Source organism: Mytilus edulis, chromosome 14 (assembly GCF_963676685.1).
Source record: "Mytilus edulis chromosome 14, xbMytEdul2.2, whole genome shotgun sequence".
NCBI classification, from domain to species: domain Eukaryota; kingdom Metazoa; phylum Mollusca; class Bivalvia; order Mytilida; family Mytilidae; genus Mytilus; species Mytilus edulis.
The window spans coordinates 69,064,937-69,088,582 of record NC_092357.1 but is presented as its reverse complement, the minus strand read 5'-3'; the positions used below and the strand labels follow the sequence as shown (position 1 = coordinate 69,088,582).

The window sequence follows — 23,646 nt, the reverse complement described above, 5'->3', positions numbered from 1 at the left end:
TAATTCCAAAAAATCAATTCGTGTTGGCCCCAGCGAATTTTTGAAATGTAGTTATCATTGAAAAAGCTCCAAATTATCTCCCTTTGGTGCAAAAATGCCATTTTTTGGCATTAAAATTGAAATATCTTTTTTAACTCATCGGTGACCTATATTTTTTATTGTTGTTTTCGAATAAGCTGTACATAAACTAAATAATTGTAAAATTTTAGCGATTTCTGTAATTTAGTTCTTTTTTTATATCGATATTACCGCTATTTCTCCTATTAGTTCAACAGAAAAAAAGGACATTAACAAAAATGTATGCTTCTTTCGAAGGCAGATTGTGAGCGTAAATGAACGGTGACCCCATTTTTTTATTTCATTTTTCCATTAAGTATAAGATAAAGTTCATTTATAGAAAAATATAGAGAAATCCTATATTAAATAAAAAATTTCATTTAGACCCGCGAGCCCCCTTAAGCTTACAGATCTGGAAAAGGAAATATGCAATGCAGATATTTCAGAATCTGAATGCGTTCAAGTTTTAAAATCATTTAAAAACAATAAAGACCCTGGTACAGATGGGCTTATCGCTGAGTTTTACAAATTTTTCTGGATTGATATAAAACATATATTTCAAAAAGCTATGAATATTCCTTCGAGACCGGAACCCTCTCAATAGACCAAAGACGGTGTATTCTGACTATTATTCCAAAAAAAGATCAAGATAGAACACTCTTGTCGAACTGGCGTCCTCTTTCTCTCTTAAATTTTGATTACAAATTATTAGCCAAAGTTATTGCGGAAAGAATGAAATTATTTCTTCCGAAACTTATAGTTTCGGACCAGACGGGATATGGTGCTGGGAGATACATTGGTGAAAATCTACGACTTATTGCTTATATTATTTTGTTTACTTCTTTAAAAAATTATCCAGGGCTTAAAAAGTAAAATCACAAAAATACTGAAATCAATTCGAAAAGTCCATAATTACATGGCAAAATAAAATAACAAAACGCATCAAAAACGAATGGACAAGAACTGTCATATTCCTGACTTGGTACAGGCATTTTCAAATGTAGAAAATGGTGGATTGAACCTGGTTTTATAGCTAGCTAAACCTCTCACTTGAATAACAGTCGCATCAAATTCCATTATATAGTCACCGATGCGTGAACAAAACAAACAGACACAAATAGGTAAAAATGTCAAAAATAGGGGGACAGCAGTCAACATTGTGTTATCATCTTAATAACTATAAAAACAACAAATGTAACGAAGAAGCACAAAAAACCATACATCAAATTAACATCTCCATATTGATTATATTATACGATTTTATTTGTCTATGTAAAATGCACCCATCAATTTAAATTACTAGTCGATTTCGAAAGGGCGTTTGATACGCTAGAATGAAATTTATTCAAAAAGCATTGGTTTGTTTTAATTTTGGTAGCAAGTGTCGGAAATGGGTCTTAACTTAATACTCATATATATCTAATCGTGTCGTTAATAATGGATTTAGTTCTAGTCCATTCAAAATTGAGAGAGGTGTTAGACAAGGGTGTCCTTTGCCTCCTTTTTTTATTTATTTTGGCCGTTGAACTGCTGGCAATAGGTATTCGTAAGAACAATCAGATATCTGGTATAAAAATTGGAGACACTGAAATAAAAATTTCACAGTTTGCTGATAATACCACATGTTTTTTTATTTTTATTTTTTAATGCATTTCATGTTAGAAAAGAATTTATTCGGTTCAATCCGTTAACAAAGTTGACAAACGAGTATTTTTAACAGATCTTGGTACATGAAATGCATCAGGTTCATTAATGATATTGTAGATGATAAAGGCGAATTTTTGTATCATGACGCTATTAACAAAAAATACAACCTGAATGTTACTTTTATTAAACTTGCTATACCACGTGACTGGAAAGGTTTGTTATTACAACAACACATGTCACCTTACAGCAACTCCTTTGGATTCGTTTTTGAGCATGAAAATAAAAAATGCCTATTAGTAAATTATTCGCAAAAGATCTATATTCACTTTTTATCGATCCGGGAAGTGTTTCTCCCTTTTCACAACAAAGGCGGGCAGAAAGTTTTAATATAAAAATTAGTGACGAAAAGTGGAACAATATTTATTCATGAGCTTTTAAATGTACTATAGAAAGCAAACTACAAGCTTTCCAATATAAAGTGTTACACAGAATAGTCTCACATAATTAATGGAAGTTATCTAATTAAATTTATTCTTGATATGATCATATATAATTAATGCATTTCAAAGTATCTTTTAAATGTATCATATACTGAGTATTCACATCATTTACTTGTAAATTTTTACTATGTCTTATTCAAAAAATATAAGTAGTATGACAATGCCATAAATATCATGTCAATCACTTATGTCTTGTAAAAATGTATGTATGCACTGTAGTTTGAACACTAAAAAGATCAATAAAAAAGAAAAAAAAAAAGAAAAATCACTGGTAGAACTGGATAGGTTGTTTAGCATTTAAAAGGTCCGAACATGAACAACAAACACAATTGAATTGAGAAAACTAACGGCTTGAATTATAACAAAACAATCAAAGAAAATAAATATAACGATATAAACCAATAACAAACACTGGGCTACAGGCTCCTGACTTAGAACAGACACATAATACGATGTAGCGGTTATAAACATATTTGAATGCACCAACAACACCCTTTCCCTCACCATACCTGAAGCAAATTTACAAAGGCACAACACAACATGCACAAGAACAAATTATTTAAACCAATACAGGAAAAACTGCAATAAACGATTACCATAGTGTTACAGTTTATACTATATGAAGTAGTTCATAAATCATAAAAGACGGTTGGAAAAATTTTGACTCATGAGATTTGAACCAATCTTTGCAAGTCGATTTAATAATTTTGTTGACTCTATTTTACTACAGGCTCCCGACGTTGTGACAGATTAGAAATGTGGCGAGTTTTAACATGTTTGCATGCGCAAACCCTTCACATAAAATGGTGCGGTTTGCAAAAGTACATGTATGAATTATTCGAAATACTATTATGCTCAGTTAACCCGAAGAGACTATATAAAACTTACTTTTTTTGTATAGGGGTTAGTTAACTACAAGGTGGCTTTGAACTAACTGTTTTGAATTGTGCTCAGTTAACTACATGGTGGCTTTAAGCTTATCATTTTGTATAGGGCTCAGTTAACTCAAAGGTGGCTTTAGCCTACTGTTTTGTATGGTGGTCAGTTAACCTCAAGGTGTCTTTAAGCTTACCGTTTTGTATGGTGGTCAGTTAACTCCAAGGTGACTTTGAGCTTAACGTTTTGTATGGTGGACAGTTAACTCCAATCTGGCTTTAAACTAAATGTTTTGTATAGGTCTCAGTTAACTCTAAGGTGGCTTTAGCTTACCGTTTTGTATGGTGGTCAGTTAACTCCAAGGTGGCTTCAAACTAACTGTTTGGTGTAGGGCTCAGTTAACTCCAATGCAAGGTGGCTTTAACACTAACTGTTTTGTATAGGGCTCAGTTAACTCCAAGAGGCTACATTAAAGTTACCGATTTGTATGATTCTCAGTTAACTCCAAGAGACTACATTAAACTTACCGTTTTGTATGGTGTTTAGTTAACTCAAAGGTGACTTTGAACTTATCGTTTTGTTCGGGAGTCAGTTAACTCCAATGTGACTTTAAACTTACTGTTTTGTATAGGGCTCAGTTAGCTCCAATGTGGCTTTAAGTTTACTGTTTCATATGGTGCTCAGTTAACTCCAAAGTGACTTTAAACTAACTGTTTTGTATAGGGCTCAGTTAACTCCAAGGTGACTTCAAACTAGCTGTTTTGTATAGGGCTCATGTAACTCCAAGGTGGCTCTATGCTTACTGTTTCATATGGTGCTCAGTTAACTCCAAGGTGGCTTTAAACTAACTGTTTTGTACAGGTCTCAGTTAACTTCAAGGTGGCTTTACGCTTACCGTTTTGTATGGTGCTCAGTTAACTACAAGGTGGCTTTAAGCTTACCGTTTCTTATGGTACTCAGTTAACTCCAAGGTGTATTTAAGGTTACCCCTTTGTATGGTGCTCAGTTAGCTCCAAGGTGTCTTTTAGCTAACTGTTTTGTATGGGGTTAGTTAAGTCAAAGGTGTCTTTAAGCTTACCGTTTCTGATGGTACCCAGTTAACTCCAAGGTGTATTTAAGCTTACCGTTTTGTATAGTGGTCAGTTAACTCTAAGCTGGCTTTAAGCTTACCGTTTTGTATGATGGTCAGTTAACTCCAAGGTGTCTTTAAGCTTACCGTTTCTTATGGTACTCAGTTAACTCCAAGGTGTATTTAAGCTTACCGCTTTTTATGGTGCTCAGATAACTCCAAGATGACTTTAAGTTTACCGTTATGGATGGTTGTAAGTGATCTTCAAGGTGACGTTAGGCTTACTGTTTTGTATGGTGGCCAGTTATCTCCAAGGTGGTTTTAAGCCTACTGACATACATTGTAAAATCAATACAGTATTTTACGTCGATTAACAAATTAATCATTTACAAAAAACTGTTTTTATGGATGGATACAAATAAAACTTTACACACATAACCACCAAATGAGACGTTCAACAGAGTGTTTACATTGTGTTCATGTCTTTGACGACAAATGGTAGAAGGAAAGTAAGATTGAACACCGTTCTGGATCTGCTTCCTCTTTCAGAGCACGTGATATCACCCCTCAGCTTAGGTAGGGTTCGTGTTGTTTAGTCTGTAGTTGTCTATGTGGTGTCTTGTGTACTTTTATTGAACTGCTTGTTTTTTTTTCTATTTTAGCTCTGGCATTGTCAGCTTATTTTCGATCTATGAGTTTGAATGTTCTATTTGTATCTTTAGCTTCTCTTTTTTTCTGCTATATCATAGTACAATCGGGTTTAAGATAAGTGTGCCTTTCAATGCTGTTTTTGAAAGTGTCGTTCTCCATTTTGTTCCATATATTGTAATCGTTTCTTCTAATTATAGTGTTTCACTCTGCTATGTTATTATGTATTCCCTCCATTATCAACATAGTATCATTTATTTGTATTATATGATAACATGGTTTTACAATTGCATTAGTTTTGAATGATTTTATTTTTGGGGAAAAGGAGATAGCTCAAATATATCAATGTACCATCGTCCTTTACAATCAAGTACCATAAAATACGAACTGTGATAATAACCATTGACACTTTTGGTTTAACAATACTGACATAGGCGTAAACATATACATCATTCTGTTTGTGATCATCAAACACTTAAGGATGTGAGGATTATAAATTTGTGTATTGACTCCTTGGTGTTTTCCCTACTAAACACGGTAAGGCCCATTTTTCATTTCATTTAAAGGGGCCAGCTGAATGGCGCCTCCGGGTGCGGGAATTTCTCGCTACATTGAAGACCTGTTAGTGACCTTCTGTTGTTGTTTTTTCTATGGTCGGGTTGTTGTCTCTTTGACACATTCCCCATTTCCATTCTCAATTTTATTAATAGTTCGTAAAAGATCATTCCCGAAATTAAGGCAGATTCTTGATTTTCTCTCTATGAATTAAAGACCCAAATAATACAAATACGAATATAGGTTAAAGTTCGAGTAAGCTTTTTCCCTGCAATATTTAGAAAAAAATCCAAACAATATCTCGAAAAGGGGCGCCATGACCTATCAATATTGTAAGCTTCTTTTTTTCGCTTAGTTAATGCTCTTCCGGCTTATAGTAATAATTTGATTAATTCTTGATTTCACCTTAGTACATTCACGTCGGTGCACCGAAAAGAAGTCGAAACAAATGTATGTACGGCCATAGATCAGATATCAACCTCAATGCAAACGACATTCTGTACCAGCATTTTAATCAGCCTAATCATTCCATTTGTCTATGACAGTTCGTATTATCGAACAAAATATACCAATGAGTAACAACCCTCAACTTGCAACGCCTCTCCGTAGGCAAAAAGAGGACTACTTGATTCGACAATGGAAAACTGCGATACCATATGGTTGCAATGACAAAATTGATTGTATAGGTATTCTATCTACTCCTCGACGTATACGCAGTCATGGTCATCTTCATTATACATTACCTACTTTTCATGATGTCTCTATTATTGACTTGCTGCCATTTATACAAAAGCCGTTAGGTATTCATCACAATCGCATGAAACTTTATTCCTTACCCCTTACAAAACTTCATTATCTGTTTAATTTATGTTTGGAAACCACTGTTACAACCCCTCATTCAAACCATTACGAACTTATAGCTATCATTTCGCATATTGCAAGTGAAAGTCTTTTCAAACCAGTTCGCATTGGAAAGGATGAAAAAGAGAAAATATATTTTCTAAACCTTCCCTTTGCCAACAAAGGTCACGATGTCGTCAAATTAGGCAATATTTCTCATCATAAACTAGTTCGGTCGGATATACCTCCTTATCTTTAAGATCAGTCTGTATCAATATTTCTAATACCAAAAGTACCCAACTGTGCCCCTCTTCTTGCCAGTTTTTTTCTTTATTATTATGAGGCTGACTTCACACAGGAATTTCTTAAGAAGAAAGATAAGATAGCAATATCCTTTAACTTTACGTTCCGCTATAAAAATAATGTTCTGAATAACACAAAATTTGGTGACAATGTTGAACGAATCTATCCTATCGAACTAGAGTCAAAGAATACTACAGATACAGCTAAGCTTGTCTCATATCTTGATTTACATCTAGTAATTGCTAAAGTAGGTCGGTTGAAAACAAAACTTTACGAAAAAAGAGATGATTTCGGCTTCCCAATTTTGAACTTTCCGTTTCTATATAGCAACATTCATACATAGTATTACCAATGTTTTTTTAACTTATCGGGCGGAACTTACATTTTAATTTGCATAAGGACAGTCTAATTGAAGATGTGTGTGATAAGGATGATTGCCGTTCTGATTATTACTGATTTCTAATCACCTACAATGTATCAGTGTCGTCAAAGGAATTTACAAAACAATGACTGGACTTCATGGATGAGTTTATCCTAAAACCCCTATCCTTCGATGGACTGGTTTATTATGAGCGAACTGGTTGAACTCCGCCCAGTCAAGTGAAATAAATCGAGTAATATATATCTCCTAATTGAGACGATATTCCAGGGATTGTATTTTCTATTATGATTTATTTGATAGAGTATTGCTACTCACACGGCAGCTATTAAACCAGGATTTTTAAATGGTGAAGTTGAAATCATCTCTTCGTAAATTTTACGGACATTCTTCATTATATTTAAAAAAAGAAAATGAGGTAATATGAAGAGGTCTTTTCTTTGTTCCTGTTTTCTTCCGTTTACTTTTTTTATCTGGTTATAGTTTGTTTAAAAATATGTCGAAAAAAGTTAAATCACCAAAATACTATAGTCCGATGAAATTCAAGACACAAATTCCCTATTCATATGACAAAATCAAAAGCTCAAACACATCAAACGAATGCATAACAACTGTCATTTTCGAAAAAAGTGCATATTCAGACAGAGAGTAAATCGATTTACACTAACTCTGCTGATAGATTTGGCTGTTTTTTGGTATTCATGTATATTGCTTCAATACTTTCTGAAATATGTTATCATCAATTCACGTGTCACATTGATATATTGTTTGTATACTTCCTTCATTTATTTTTATTATACCCTTTGATGTTTTGAAATATTTGAAGTATTTCCTGTTTGGTTTGTATGATGATTTAGTATGAGTCATTGCCAATATTTGATGTATACACTCATTTTGCCCTTGCGATAACTGTTTGTTACGCATTATGTCGCTTAAATATTTCCTATATTATATCGTCCAGTGTATGTGCTTCTTTACTCTATTAAGATGACCAATTTTCTGTGTAAGAGTTATCTAATTTGCTTATTTTGTAGTAGTAATCTACCTTTACTAAATAAATATGTCAGTATATTTTCTTAACTCATAAACAGTAACTGTTAACCGTTTAATCCCTAGAATCTTTTTATTTGAGGCCCCTAAGTCCTAACTTAGAAAATGAGGGCAAGGTAACAACAAAAAATATCGACAACTTTTTTTCTTATTTATTGTTTGTATACCCAGATTTTTTTTTTAAATAGGATCGTAGCGATTCAATGGAATTTTATAGGACTAATCTATTTTTACCAAATTAATTTGTGGTATATTTATAAATTAATAAACCTTATTTGAATAAGTATTAAATTATAAACCTGGTACCTTTTGTTAGCTATTATTCGTGTGTTGCTCTATCGTTTATGTTTTCCAATTTATTTGGATCGTAGTCCTTTCATTTAATGTTGTCATTTTAATGTAATGTTTTACATTTATCATAAAAGCGGGTGGTTAGGCTAGCCACAAAACCACAAATGATAGCTGTCAAAAATTACCAGGTAAATAATTCGATACGCCAGACGCACGTTTCCTCCCCACAAGACTTATCAGTTAAGCCCATATAAAAAAAATACAAAACCAAAACAAGTACAAAGTACAAGAGCATTGCGGACCACACGTTCAAAAAAAGTTGAGACTAATACGGCTAAGTTTGTCTGCATTGGATAAGAGTAACATTAACATTTATAATAAATGATACTTCTCAAACACTTAATTTATAAAACTGACTAATAGTATATAATAGATATACATAATTACACTGAAGGGGTGACTAACTACAGAATAAGCATTAATACATTAAACATGTTAAACTACCTAAACCGGCACATAAGAAATGTCACAGCCGAGTAAGCCAAAGAGATCGACGCACAAATGACCTCACGTTGGAATTTTTAAAGATTTCCCAAAAATAGACTAGATTTAGAACATAATTTAAAGTCTGAAATACTGATATAACATTTTTTTTTATAACAATGAAAATTACAATACTTATTAATATAAAAGTATATCCGTCTTTAAATTTCCCCCTGCTAAGCTGAACAATTTACTTTGTAGGAGTTATACCCCTCTTCACTGTTTAGCAGGTGTATTCATCTCCTTCGTTACAAAAAAAAAACAACATTGTCCTTCTAAATTGTTCGTTACATCCTGAAGATTTTTTTGCTAATAAGCATCGAAGCGATTTGAAGAAGTTTTTAAGGGTTACCTTCCTTAACCAAGTAAATTTGTATGAATGCTTTTTTCACGATTAACCGTAAAACCCTGGAATACTTTTATTTGATGTTTTTTAAACTCAATCATGATTAAACGTTTAACCCTGCCTGGAATGCTTGTATTGTATGCTTTTTTTAACCCATTAACGGTTAAAAGTATAACCCTGGAATACTTTTATTAGAAAAATCAGGTATAGGTCAATTTCTAATTTTGAACTTTTCACTGCTTTTGCATTTTTTTGGACGATCAATGCATTTGAATTTGGACATATGCCATGGATCCCTCTTTTATCCTGGGTAAGGAACCACCCATCCAACCCAATAAAAATCGATGGATCCGCTCCTGTATTTTGTATTCCAATTAAAGACCTTGAAGAGCTTTCTTCACATTACAAATAAATACACAAGACTATACATCTAAGAAAACATCACCGTTTTACATTATTAAAAATGCTTATACTGGTAGAGAGGTCAGCCAACATAAAGACTATGTATAGAGAAAATGCATAAACTTACTAAAACTGTCATATCAGAACAGGAAATGTGTATTTTTGTATCAAATAAATATGATCATTTACGTATTATTTCTTTAAGACTTCCCTTACCTGAATGGTGGCTTAAACTTATCCAAATTATTGTTCGGTCGAGTATTCGCTTCGTCCTCCTAGATAATTGTCTGTTATGTCGGTTGTTTAAGACACTTGTCGCCTAGTCAGAATTATTGTATTTATAAGATATCTCATATACGTTGTCGCAGATTTTTGTGGTTGCTTATTTATTTATTTTCTTTCGTTTAATTCATAAAAAAACTTGTTGTCTCAGTAGCCTAGTGTGTCCAGGGCAGAACTATTCATATCGGGACCTTTTTATAGCTGACTATGCGGTATGGGCTTATTGTCTGTGTCATTTAGGTCTCTTGAGGACAGTTGTCTCATTGACAATTATACCACATCTTCTTTTTTATATTCGTAGTTTACATACAGTACACATCACATGGATTAGTTTTGGTTATTTCGTTGCTGCGCTAGCATGAAGTAAACAGGTATCCGAGAAACGTTACTTTTTCTTGAATGTTAATATTCAGCCCGTTCACATTTTGATCCGTGTATAACCCCGCCGCATTTTTGCGCCTGTCCCAAGTCAGGAGCCTCTGGCCTTTGTTAGTCTTGTATTATTTTAATTTTAGTTTCTTGTGTATTTGGAAATTAGTATGGCGTTCATTATCACTGGACTAGTATATATTTGTTCAGGGGCCAGCTGAAGGACGCCTCCGGGTGCGGAAATTTCTCGCTACATTGAAGACCTGTTGGTGACCCTCTGCTGTTGTTTTTTATTTGGTCCGATTGTTGTCTCTTTGACACATTCCCCATTTCCATTCTCAATTTTATGTGCGAAAGAAAACCGTCTGCATCTCCAAAACAGTCATGCACATGTCAGGATAATGATTGTATACTCCAAACGCATGGTCCGTGTGCAAAAGTACAAATTCAAAACTTAAAAAAAAGACAAAAAAGCAAAACCAAGTACAAAACATTTGATGTTATCAGTTTTTATATAACATCACCTTAACTATTGTTTGCTAAAAAAAAATTACGATAAAAGTAACAACTCTAAACATAATATTCTGGTACATATTACTTCTTAGCTTTGAACTTACATAATAATTCATCATTTACATCCTCAAGTTTATTATGTGAGTCAGTATGGTTCATAAATTTATTTTTATAATTTCTATGTCGTGCAAAACAAGGCAGATTTAAGAAAATTAGTCGAAAATTTTATGTTAAGACAACAACATTTGTTGATGTAGAGATATGACGAAGACAATATAATGTATACGTCAATGATTGTCTATCTTTCCAAAACATTCATTGTATTGTTTATAAAAAAAAATAAAAAAATATTCTTTCTTTACTAAATCACGTAATATTTTTTTTCTATCCAAGGCGTTTAAAAAGATAACCAATTTCTGAATACAAATCTATACCTATATCTATAGTCTATGCAACAGATTGAAACAAGAAATCGAAATTTCAACATGGATATGTCTACTTTTAATACCCGCCCTCAGCAGTATATATACACGTCTTGTCCGTAATACATTACTACTAATTTCATGTCCAGATTCGAAAATGAAATTTGTATTTGACTTTTGCATTATTTATGCATTATCAGAGACAATTCGTCAAGTGGCAGGTAAGATCTCTTTACATTTTTCTTAAAAGAAATTATGCTATTGTAAACTAGTGAAATCAGTATTATATTCTCTATTTTAGTTTATCATCACTTAAATACAATTTGATTCAAGTTAATTTTACAAAATTAATACACAATGCTAAACCCCGTATCTTGCAGAAAGAGGTCAAAAAGTAAAATCACAAAAATATTCAACTTAGAAGAAAATCATATCGGAAAGTCCCTAATCACATGGCAAATTCAAATGAAAAAAACACATCAAAAACGGATGGACAAGAACTGTCATATTCCTTACTTGGTACAGGCAAATTCAAGCAGTGCGTCACTTACTGTTCTATATTTATGCCCCTTTATAATTTGGAGAATTGCATTTTCCGCGTTTACAAACTTTAGAATTTGCCTCATTCAAAATGGATGAAACTCAAACAGAGTGCGTACATACACATTCACATTCATTTTTTATTTAATTTCCTACTGAAAAACAAATCGATTAAATTGCTTGTTTTTCCAAAAAAATTCAATCTTATAACATTACATTTTTAAGAACTTTGGACACCATGTCCTTTGTTGTTTGCAAAGGCTAACTATTTGAAATTTTAGGCGTCCAAATGTGTATTGTATTGTATATAGGAATAAGAAGATGTGGTATAAATACCAATGACACAACTTTCCACCAAACACCAATAATCACATGGAAGGTAAAAACTATAGATCAATTCATATTTTTAATTTAAGTGTATATTGTATTCTAAGATGTGCGCATAACTTTAATTCTTGATTAAATGCCACACTATATAACCAAAAGCCATTATGTAAAAAATACTGCGATAGTATTTTACACAAATGTGTGTTTATATAATAGAATAATGCTTTTCATTTACACAATTGTGTGTTTATATTTTAGAATGATTCTATTCATTGACAAAATTGTGTGTTTATATAATAGGAAGATGCTATTGATTGACACAATTGTGCGTTTATATTTTAGGAGGATGTGCATTAGCTAAAGTAGATATGGTCATCATACTTGATTCTTCGACCAGTGTAGGAATTGCTAACTTCGATAAAATGAAAGATTTCTGCAAAGATCTTCTCAGAAATGCCGACCTTGATTCCGGTAATGTACGTGTTGGTATGTTGTCATACAGTACAGCTGTTAGAGTGGAATTCTACCTAAACAGCTTCTCTACCTCCCAAGAAATACTTGACGCAATCGATAACATTCCTTATCGTTATGGCAGCACAAACACAGCCGATAGTTTACAAAGAATGAGAGAAGAAATGTTTTCTGTTGCAAATGGCGACCGTAGAGGTGTTCCAGACATTTGTTTGATTCTGACTGATGGTGTATCGAATATTAATTCCAGAAGGACCATTCCAGAGGCAGGGAAGTCTAGGGATGCTGGTATCCATATATATGCTATTGGTATTGGATTGCGAGATACAAGGGAGCTTGATGGAATAGCTTCAGTACCTTCAAGAGAAAACAGCTTTAATGTTCAAAGTTTTGATGAATTGTCTGTTTTGAGTGACCGGGTCTTGGATGCATTTTGTCCAGGTAATCATAAGTTATTGTTAATTTTTTTTAAATAAATTCTAAAAACCCGGTTTTCATCGGGACTTTTGTTCACGCTACAGGTTGTGTAAAATTATCAGATTGTGTATAAATTGTGTATAGAAAATTCAATTAATTGTGTTAAAAAGAAAAATTACACCATATAATTTAAGATAAAATGTAAGACACCCGAGCCACCTTACGAAAGTTCATTTGGTGATTTTCAAAATGAAATTTCAACGTAAACATTAATGAAGATTAAAAAAACACCTGTGTCTGTAAAATAAACGTTGACTCCTTACTGTTACAAATTGGTTTTCAATATCCAAATACCACGATAAAAAGCGTATGTTTATTTATCTTTTTTATAACGATTTTTTTTTAGTTTCAACAAGTTTTCTTAATCTATTATTCGCTAAGCTATTGTAACTAGTTGTCAGACTAATCTGTATGTCAGCAGTCACATATAAATACAAACAAAGTTGGCAACAAAGAAGAAAGTAAAACTTATAGTCAATATGAATTGCTGTATTGTTTTTATTAATTGCCAAATTGTTAGCAGCGTGTAATGAGTGCTGAATTAAAAAAAACTTAAAGAAAAAAACAAAAACTTAAAGAAAAAAACAAAAACAAAAAACGAAAATAAAAACACGAAAAACGTTAGCTTGTGAGTTCCTTGTCTGAGGTTGTCTTTTCACGTACTAGTATTTTCTTTTTTAAGTCCCATTTCAACGTTTGTGATGAAGTTTTTTTTTTGTATATAAATTTGTCTCCGGCATCAATGCTGAAACTTTATACGCATCTACTGCAGTGCAGTTGGTATATTTGAGTAAGTACTAATTGAAATAAAAACATAATGAAGTTGATGAAATTGAGGGGGAAAAAGAATGGATTTAGATTGTAAATTAGACAATTAGGTTAAACAAATATAAGAGGAAAGGATAATTCTAATTCAAGATTTTATTTAAAACGGAGGGATAACATATGGGATCAGCTTACATATATCCTTTCCCAAAGAGTCATGGATACGATGATTGCGCCATACAATTTTCGTCGCTAATCATACGAATGTGACTATTTTCATCAGTTTACACGCGAAGCAATACATTTGCTTTTTTAATTTGATAGATGCTTTTGTGTGTTTTTTTTGGGAATGATTGTTTGTTTTGAGATAGTACCACAGTGATGACTTCTGTACCATATTTTGACTATTTTATGTATTGCGTCTGTTTTGTTCAAACATTATTGTAAATATAACGGAATTATGTGACTGTCATACAAGTGACAGGTTTATCGCTAAAACACCAAGTTCAATCCACCATTTTCTACCTTTAAAAATGCCTGTATCAAGTCAGGAATATGACAGTTGTTGTGCATTCATTTGATGTGTTTTGTCTTTTGAATTTGCCATTTGATTAGGGACTTTCGGTTTTTCTGTTTTTTTCATTGCGGATAAGATATGTCTGTATTCGTCGATTTGCTATCTGCTACCAAAATATAATTTGTAAGCCAGATGTCAGTGTTATGGCAAATGATTTGTGTCCTTTTTTGTAAGGAAAGATAGAGTCATAAAGTACAAATGTACTATAAGTTATATTGTTCGCTACTGACCCCCTACGGATTCATAGAGGGTTAGTAAAATCCATAGGAGAGGCCGGAGGCCGAATCTCTTAAAGATTTTATCCACCCTCTTTGGTCATTACGGGGTCAGAAGTTAACCGTATAACAAATAGTTATCAAAGGTACCAGGATTATAATTTAGTAACAAAGTTATCGAACGCTGGACTTTATCTGCTGCGTCTTGTAGAAAACATGAACAATGAAACACAACACAATTAATAGATGACGTCATCTTAACATCATACGTGACGTCATGAACTCCCTATTAAATCTAATAACCCCTACGCATCCATAGGGGACCACCATGTGACTGCGTTTAACCAATCGCAATCGCAACGTGATCATTTACCGGGGGTGCGGTAATGTTTTAAAGACGAAAAGGATTGCAACTGTAACGTTGAATGTGATTAAAAGAAAACCAGGTTATTTGTTGATATGTTACATATTTTATTATATTGTATGTTTTGTACAAAAATGAGCCTGTTAGTTTTCTAGTTTGAATTGTCTTCTATTGGTCATTTCGGGGCCCATTTAAAGCTGACTATGCAGTTTGGGTTCTTTGTTGAAGGACTTACGGTGACCTATAGTTGTTAATTTCTGTGTCATTTGTATTATTTTTTTTTTTGGTGGAAAATTGTCTCATTGGCAATCATATCTCATCTTGTTTTATAAATATACGAAATTACAAACAATTATTTTAAAAAGCAAACAATGACAAAAATATTTAATTGGATAATAGTATTTAGAAATTATTTATAATTATTAAAATGATAAGTGTTATAGCTACACCGTCTAATTCACTATCCATTAAACTTATTAGATATAACTATTTAAATGCTATTCTGTAATGGAGTATCGATTGTTATGATCACGAATTAATGTTATAAATTATTAATTTTTATGAATTACTGTGGATTCGTTTATTTTCGTGGGTACCAATTTTCATGGTTTGAGAAACAATTGCATATTCTTGTGTGTTTAATTTCCTGGATTTGGCAAAGTATGCATACATTCCCTTAGAAAATATTTAATTCGTTGAACTTATCAATTCGTGGTAATCCTGTACCAATAAAATCCACGAAAATTGGTATCCAACGAATTTTAATGAATCCACAGTATATTCATTTTAATTTCAATGTATGACTCTTTTGCAGATGATTCTACTTCATAACATGGACAAAGTGGATATAAAACCAGAAAGGAGTTAATAAATTACTTAGCCTGCAGAATACTTCGTTCTACTTCATAACATGGACAAAGTGGATATAAAACCAGAAAGGAGTTAATAAATTACTTAGCCTGCAGAATACTTCGTTTTACTTATTCCTTGTCAATAGTTTGAACCTTGCTTTTGAACAATCATCAATGCAGATGAAAGAGATGATGGTTAGAAATAGCACCTAAAAATGTTTCCTGGCCGTTGGAAAATGAATATATTTCCCAACTTTGTACTATCAAGCTTGACCATTATTCTGTTCTTTAAATATAGCCAATAAGTCGAATATGTTTTAAATAATAATTTTGAAATAATTGAGTTTTATAACAACAACAAAATGTACTCAGACTTTTTTTATAACAGAAAATCCTTCGTTCTATCTAAATCGGCAAACACGTACATGACGCTCTGTTATTACCTAATTGTGCTAAACTATGGGAGTTTTATCAACTCATTTGATGTTTTCACTGGTCAAGTGAGACTGTTAAAAACAGGGATTTTATATAAATGTTATGTACCTAGGAATAAGGAAGTTGTTATCAAATAGTCCATTTCTACATACATGTATGTGTATGTTGGCTTTTATTTATGTTGCAGTCCGGTGTTTTTATTTCCTCTTATAGTTTAAAAAATGTGTATTTCTCCGTTACAGTGTGTAACACAGTTTTGCTCGCTTAGTCGATTGAACAGCGATATACTACTGTTGTTTCTGTTTGTTCTACAAACAATGACAAAAAAGTCAACGCTACGATAGTATTACATGTACTAGTACAAACTCATGATTTTTTTTGTATATGATACAATGGTTTTGTTTTTGGTATTGGTCATGGGCCTCGAAACACTTACCTGATTTTTCCATTTGAAGGATATTTTATAAAGGAGTAGGTTCAGTAAGACCTCTTTTTGGCCCCAAAATATAGCAGTTTTAAAAAATTGTGAAATGTAATCTTTTAACTATTTACTGGAAAGAAGAATGCTTCTGCTACATATATATGGGCTGTTTTTGACAATACAATGCACATTTATCGGGGACTAGCAACATTAAGTTATGTTAAATTACTAAAATCTTCTCACTTTTAGCATTTTATTTAAATTTAAGACGGTGTCCGTCTTAAATGAAAGTGGCCGCATTCGTGTTCATTAGTAATATTGAAATCTAAGTTGTATTTCATGATAACACATAACATATATAAAGGTTGAGGATGAACACGGATGCGGCCACTTTCATTTTTGACAAAAAAACATCTGAAAAGTGACGTTTTTTGCATATTTGATAAATTTTGCATAGCTTAAATCGGAGCGTTTTTAATGACTAAATCAGTCAAAATCTTTCACATAAATGAATTGAATCAATTGAAATAGACATTTAAGTGTTTAAAAAGTGTCCAAAATCTTTCGTTAGATGAACCTGAAATTTGAGGCCAAAATCGGCCCTTACCCGACCTTCTCTTTTTTCAATAAATTACAAGTTCGCAAATATATAGCATTGATTGTTGACAAACAAAGAGAGATAAAAACAGACCGATTAATAGTCAAATAACAAATAGCTATATTTTTCCCCCCAAAAAAACCCATAAATTAATGAAGGCAGTTAAGTTACAACTGCATCCAGGTAAATCCGATAATCTATATATATAACGTAAAATAACGCCTCTTATACGTGTTATATAAGTAATGACAACTGCATCCGGAATAATCCGATAATCTATATATAATGTCAAAAATATCCTTTATATAAGTTATGGAATTAGCATCCGGGAGAATCCGATAGTCTATATATAACGTCAAATAACACCCCTTACATAAGTTATGACATCTGCATCCGGGAGAATCCGATAATTTATATTTAATGTAAAAAAAGATACATAAACGTTATATGTCTTTCATTAAAAAAAATAAAAAATTAAAGAAAACAGATTTAAATATTAACTGATATTCAGGTTTCCACCGCTACCCTCTGGGAACAGATTCTTACCATAATTGTTTTATTCCATAAAAAGCAGTACCTCCCCACTTTATCCCGGTAGACATTGCTGAAAGAGCAAAGACACTTTAATACACACAGTAATAGTCAGTGAAATTAAAACCTATTATTATGCGTACCATTAAAATTAGTCAACTAAGGTATCAAACAGTTTTGTTTTGATCAATTATCCGTTTCAGAATCTAATACATCCTGGGTAATATTTTCAAAAGTGAACACCAAAACGTCCTGATTGGTTACAAATGCCATAAACAATGGAAATTTAACCAATGACGTGACGTTATTTTCATTTTGGGGATACGAACAATGAAATTACCCATGATGCTTTTGATCAATTATCGTACAGTTGTGTATTGATTAGGTATTTGTATTAATTGGAAAAGATTCAGCAAAAAACAAAGTAGCAGTAACTAGTGCAAATATGTGACATGTTATTCTATTCAGATTATTGTTTTAACAAGGATTATAGAATATAAAATATAAAAATGCAATGTATATCAACAAATGAGTTTTGATTAACATTCAACATATTTGAAGGCGAAGTTATATTTTATTGAGTAATTATTTAGTATAAGAAGTCCACTAAATACACTCGTCGATAATATGTATGTGTCTTAGCGGAAGTATTCTCACTCGTATGATTTCTCTCTATTTGAAAAGGTTTATTAACATTATTTGCATTGTACAAATGTTGAATGATATTCAGGAAATTTATTTAATAAGTTGATACGAAAAAAAAGTGTGTTTTATATGCGCACATAATCATTAAATATTCGAGCTTTTTTGGAATTTCTACTCTAATGGATATAGATACCAAAGATAAGGTAAGCATTTGTCTTATTTTTATACATTATTATGATATAACAATATCAGAAAAAACATACAATAGATGAGACATTAGCTATCACGTAAATTAAATCAAAGTTGTCAAATCTTTTTTTTTTTAATTTGTGTTTATAAAAAAAGAATATGTGGTATGATTGCCAATGAGACAACTCTCCATGAAGGACAAAACTGACACAGAAATTAACAACTATAGGTCACCGAACGGTTTTTAAATTGCAAAGCCCATACCGCATAGTCAGCTATAAAAGGCACCTAATAGTTATCAAAAGTACCAGGATTATAATTTTATACGCCAGACGCGCGTTTCGTCTACATAAGACTCATGACAATGACAATGTAAAACACTTTAAACGAGAATACTAACGGCCTAATTTTTTACAAAAAAATGAACGAAAAACAAATATGTGGGAATACAACCTACGTCACTTCTGGTGATACGCAGTTCAAAAATTTCAGAGGGAAGAAAAGTTACAATATTATTCAATATAACTGTTACACAAAATTGAAAATTGTCAATAGAACAAAAATATGCTACGATAGATGTAACTATGCAGATTTTGACAAAGAAAATATTGGAGACAAATTGGGAAGTGCTATTAAATTAAGGTGATCATATAGATAAAAATTGGGGAAAATTTTATAAGGAATTATTAGAGATGGAGAAGTGTTATATCCCTGTCAAGAAAATAAAAACCTCGACTAAAAGAATGAGTTTTATATGGACAAAAAAACTTTAGAGAAAATAAAGAAATAAACTCTCTGTGTAGGAAATCAATTGCTACTAAAGATTAAAGTATAAGATTGAAATACAATAAAGTACGAAATCAGGTAAAGACGATTACAAATAAACTGAAAAGGGAACACGAAAAGAAACTGTAAACAAATGCTCAGAAAAAATTTAAAGGTACTAGGTAAATACATAAAGTCCAAGTCTAAAACAAGATCAGGAATAGGTGAACTATTAACAGACCAAAACGACGAAACGTCTAGAAAGACCACTGACGACAAAGAAAAGGCTGAAATTTTAGCAACGTTTTTCAACAGTGTCTTCACAAAAGAAGCAGAAGGAGAAGAACCTACCTTACCAATAAAAAACACTAAAAATAAAATGCTACAAATGAATATAAATAAGGAAGAAAAAGCTAAGATACTTAAGAGACTGAAGGTTGAAAAATCTCCGGGACCAGATAGGATACACCAAAGAATACTCAAAGAGTTAGCAGAATCAATATCAACACCATTATGCATAATATTAAACCAATCAATAAGAAACAGTACTGTTCCAAGTAGATGGAAAGAAGCACAAATTGGCGCTATTTTCAAGAAGGGGAAAATGTATTGCTGGTAACTAAAGACCTGTCAGCTTAACCTCAGTGGTGTGCAAAGTAATGGAAAAATTGGTACTTGAACATATTGTCAAACATATGAAAATCAACAAATTCTTTACTGATCGTCAATATGACATTACATCTCTTCAACTTTTAAATATATTGGACAAATGACCAGAAGCCCTTGATAATGGGAAATCTATTGGTGTTATTTACATGGACTATATGAAAGCATTCGACACTGTTCCGCACAAAAGACTAATGAACAAACTCAGAGCAGATGGCACAGAACTTTCAGTTCTGAATTGGGTCGATAGTTTTCTAAGTGACAGAATACAACAGGTTTCAATAAACAATAAAACATCATCATCATCGTCAAAAGTAACTTCAGATATACCTCAAGGATCTGTGCTTGGACCTCTACTTTTTATAATCCTGGTTGATTCCGAAGTGCAAACATGTGCACATAGGAAAACCGGGACTGGAACCAGGTTCAAAATATACACTGAAATCGACAATATTACAAAAAGTTACTGAAGAAAAAGACATTGGAGTAATTATTGACTCTGAATTAAATTTCGAAAAATATATAAGTGAGAAAGTTTATCAAGCAAATTCCCATGTTTGCACTACTGAGATGGAATTTTCAATGTTTAGATATAGATACCTTTGTACCACTATACAAGACACTCGTAAGAACACATTTAGAGTTTGCAAGCTCAGTATGGCATTCATATAAAATAAAATATATTGACATGATTGAGAATGTGCAGCACCGGGCAACTAAACAACTACCAGGATTAAATAATTTAACATACTCAAAGAGACTGCAAAAATTGAAACTATCATACCTAAATTTTAGACGTGTCCGAGGTGACATGATTGAATTATATAAAATACTGAACGGAAAATATGACATAGAGGCGGCACATTTTGTTAAATTATGGAAGGATATGACTACACGAACAGGGATAAGCGGCAACAGTCTGAAAATATTTCCAAAGAGAGCAAGAACAGAATTTAGGAGGAATGCCTTTGCTCTACGAGTGATGAGAACATGGAATACACTACCCGAAATTATAGTGACATTATCAACCACAAATACATTTAAGAATAGACTAGACAAATATTGGAAGAACCAAACAAGGATGTACGAAGACTATACATCAACAATCACCGGAAGTGGAGAAGATTTAGATATAGAGACTGATGAAGAAGAACTTTATTTCCTGCATCAGTAAAAGAACCTAAGTAAAACTAAGTAACCTAAGTAAAGTAACAAATAAACAAACGATATATTCTTCCAATACATTCACACTTAAACATGAAAAGGTACCCATAAACTTATGACATTTTGGGTTCTCAATGATATTCAACTTCGTAACTTATGTAACCTTTTAACTTTTTGTTTGTTTCGAGAGTCTCTGATGAATATTCTGGAAATGCAACTATCATGCTTACAAAATCATCAGTCTGGTATCTTTGATGAGCTATTGATTTTTTTTCATTAAATTTTATGAGCTTTAATAGTTACATTAAATTTATATACAATAATTACAATGATTATTTAAAACAATTGCAGATTCTATTAAAAAAAGGCATAAATAAAGCTATACATATACAAATGATATAGTTTTATCAGGTACAGTGACCCAGTTATATATTTTTTTATTATATGATATGAGTGAGTAATGATTTATTACACAACAATGCTAATGAATAATTGCCTGAAACAAAACTTAAAATAACTATATCGTTTTTATAACCTTCTCCCTGTTCCTATATATATAATATAATATAATTATTAGAAGTCATATGGCGCAGAAATTAGACAGACTACTTTATAGCTGGGAACTAATTTCATTATTAGTTTCTCAGGCATATTTACACTGTATTGATAATTCTTGCAATAACTAAGAAATATTTATGCAGAAAACTCAACAAAAATAAAATGTCCTCATTTAATGCATTGTACAAATGGTTATATCTTTTGGAAAATTTAACAATAACACATTTATTTGAAATATGAATACAATTATTAAGGTGGCTCGAGTTTACAAACATGTCTGCAAAATTTAAAAAATTTTCATTACAAATTTTATTTCCTGCACTATAAGCAATAAGTTCTTACTTTGTGATTAAGTTCAAAAATTAACCAAACAAATTTTTTACCCGCGATTATTTATGAAATGTTTATGTCATTGAAAAAGCTCCCAATTATCTCCTTTTTTGCAAAAATAAAAATATTCGAAATATGAATAAAATAATTTATAACATGTCAATAAGAATGCAATGGAATGACAAATTGTGACATAAATAATAGGATGCGGTTTTTAGCAATAAACATATGGCTAGACAGTGTCTCATGATCTGAATTTACACTTTTGTAGAATGAATTAAATAGAAATATCCAGTACGAGATCTAAAATTATAATAACATTATGCAAATACCAAAACCATTTCTATATGAAAAGGTATAACAATTGATGGATTTACTGACAGCCAAGAATTGGAACATTATTGACTTGTTAATCAATATCTCTGAAGTTTCTCTGGCAGTCTTGTTTATGTAACTTTCTGGTTGAAATAATAAAAAACTAAATTCTGCGACATACAAGATCACGTACAATATACATGATATAGTTCAAAGTACATTCTGCCTTAATAAACAAGTAGAAAAAAAAAGATATGCAGTATGCTCATGACACAAAATCAGTTCATGCACAGCGGAAAAATCAAAAAGTTAAGTCTTGTGTGTATTTTAGTCTACACATCGTATAAATAACTATTACGTTGACCTCTAAACTCATCTAATGACCATATACGCGATGTAAACATAAATTAAGATATAAATAGATTCAGCGAACTCGTGCTATTGGATTTTTCTAGTCTGTTTAATTTCATATTATAGATTTAAAATATATGTTTTTACCTGTATAAGAATGATTTTTTTGTAGATCGAATCAGTCAGTCAAATGATGTATTATTGTTGTAATAATTTCAATGTTGACATTCTTTTCCTTTGAATAACTTTACACATACAATTCTGGTGTTATCCAGCTCTAGCTAAGATGTAAAATTAAAGTTCAAATGAATACGGATTCAATGAGATCAAATTATTCACTTGCAAGTAAATAATTCATTCTCAATGGTTGAAGTCTAAGTTCCCCTTTTAAACGATCCAATTCACCTGCTCAATATTGCTTACCGGTTTTCGACTAAATGTATGACATAATAGACCATTACCTTTAAATCAATTCAAGTATTTTAACAATTGATTTTACCTTTTGAATAAATGTAAGTTCTTTTTTTCAATAACATATACCTTGTTCACCTTTCATAATCATGATTAGAATTTCGACTACTATCTGTTCGTTGTGTAGTGGTTACTGCATCCTGTTCGATTCCCGTTCCGGGATGACAATTTCAGGGTTTAAATTTTCGGCTCTCCCGTGCAACCATTTGCGAGTATGGTCTTGAAGGAACGATGATAGTCCGTCGGAAGGGAGCGATAATTGGCTGACACGTGTTAAAAGAGATCCATATCTCTTGCACGTAAAAGACACCCTTGTAGATTTCGAAAAAGAGCAGGCTAATGCCGCTACAAGGCAGCACTCGCAGCGCAAAGAGAAAAGGGATTAATATTAGTTTTTCAATGACTTGTTTCCCAATCTACTATAAATAAATATGTATCAACTAATCTGTCATTTTTAGATCGTAAGAATACTCAGACAATTCAGACAAACTATTGATTTCGCGTTGGAACAATCTTTTTAAACGTATA

At 32.0% G+C, this 23,646-nt stretch overlaps 2 protein-coding genes across 2 annotated transcripts in view; both read left to right on the top strand.

Moving 5' to 3' along the window:
- LOC139502861 (fibronectin type 3 and ankyrin repeat domains protein 1-like) overlaps nucleotides 1–23,646 on the top strand; it is a 406,467-nt gene that overhangs the window by 295,398 nt on the left and 87,423 nt on the right. The gene's annotated exons all lie outside the window — the stretch shown is intronic.
- LOC139502855 (matrilin-3-like) lies at nucleotides 11,194–15,795 on the top strand. Its single transcript, XM_071292483.1, has 3 exons — nucleotides 11,194–11,313; nucleotides 12,302–12,871; nucleotides 15,643–15,795. The coding sequence occupies exons 1-3, from the start codon at nucleotides 11,250–11,252 to the stop codon at nucleotides 15,657–15,659; spliced, it is 651 nt and encodes a 216-aa protein (XP_071148584.1). The 5' UTR covers nucleotides 11,194–11,249; the 3' UTR covers nucleotides 15,660–15,795.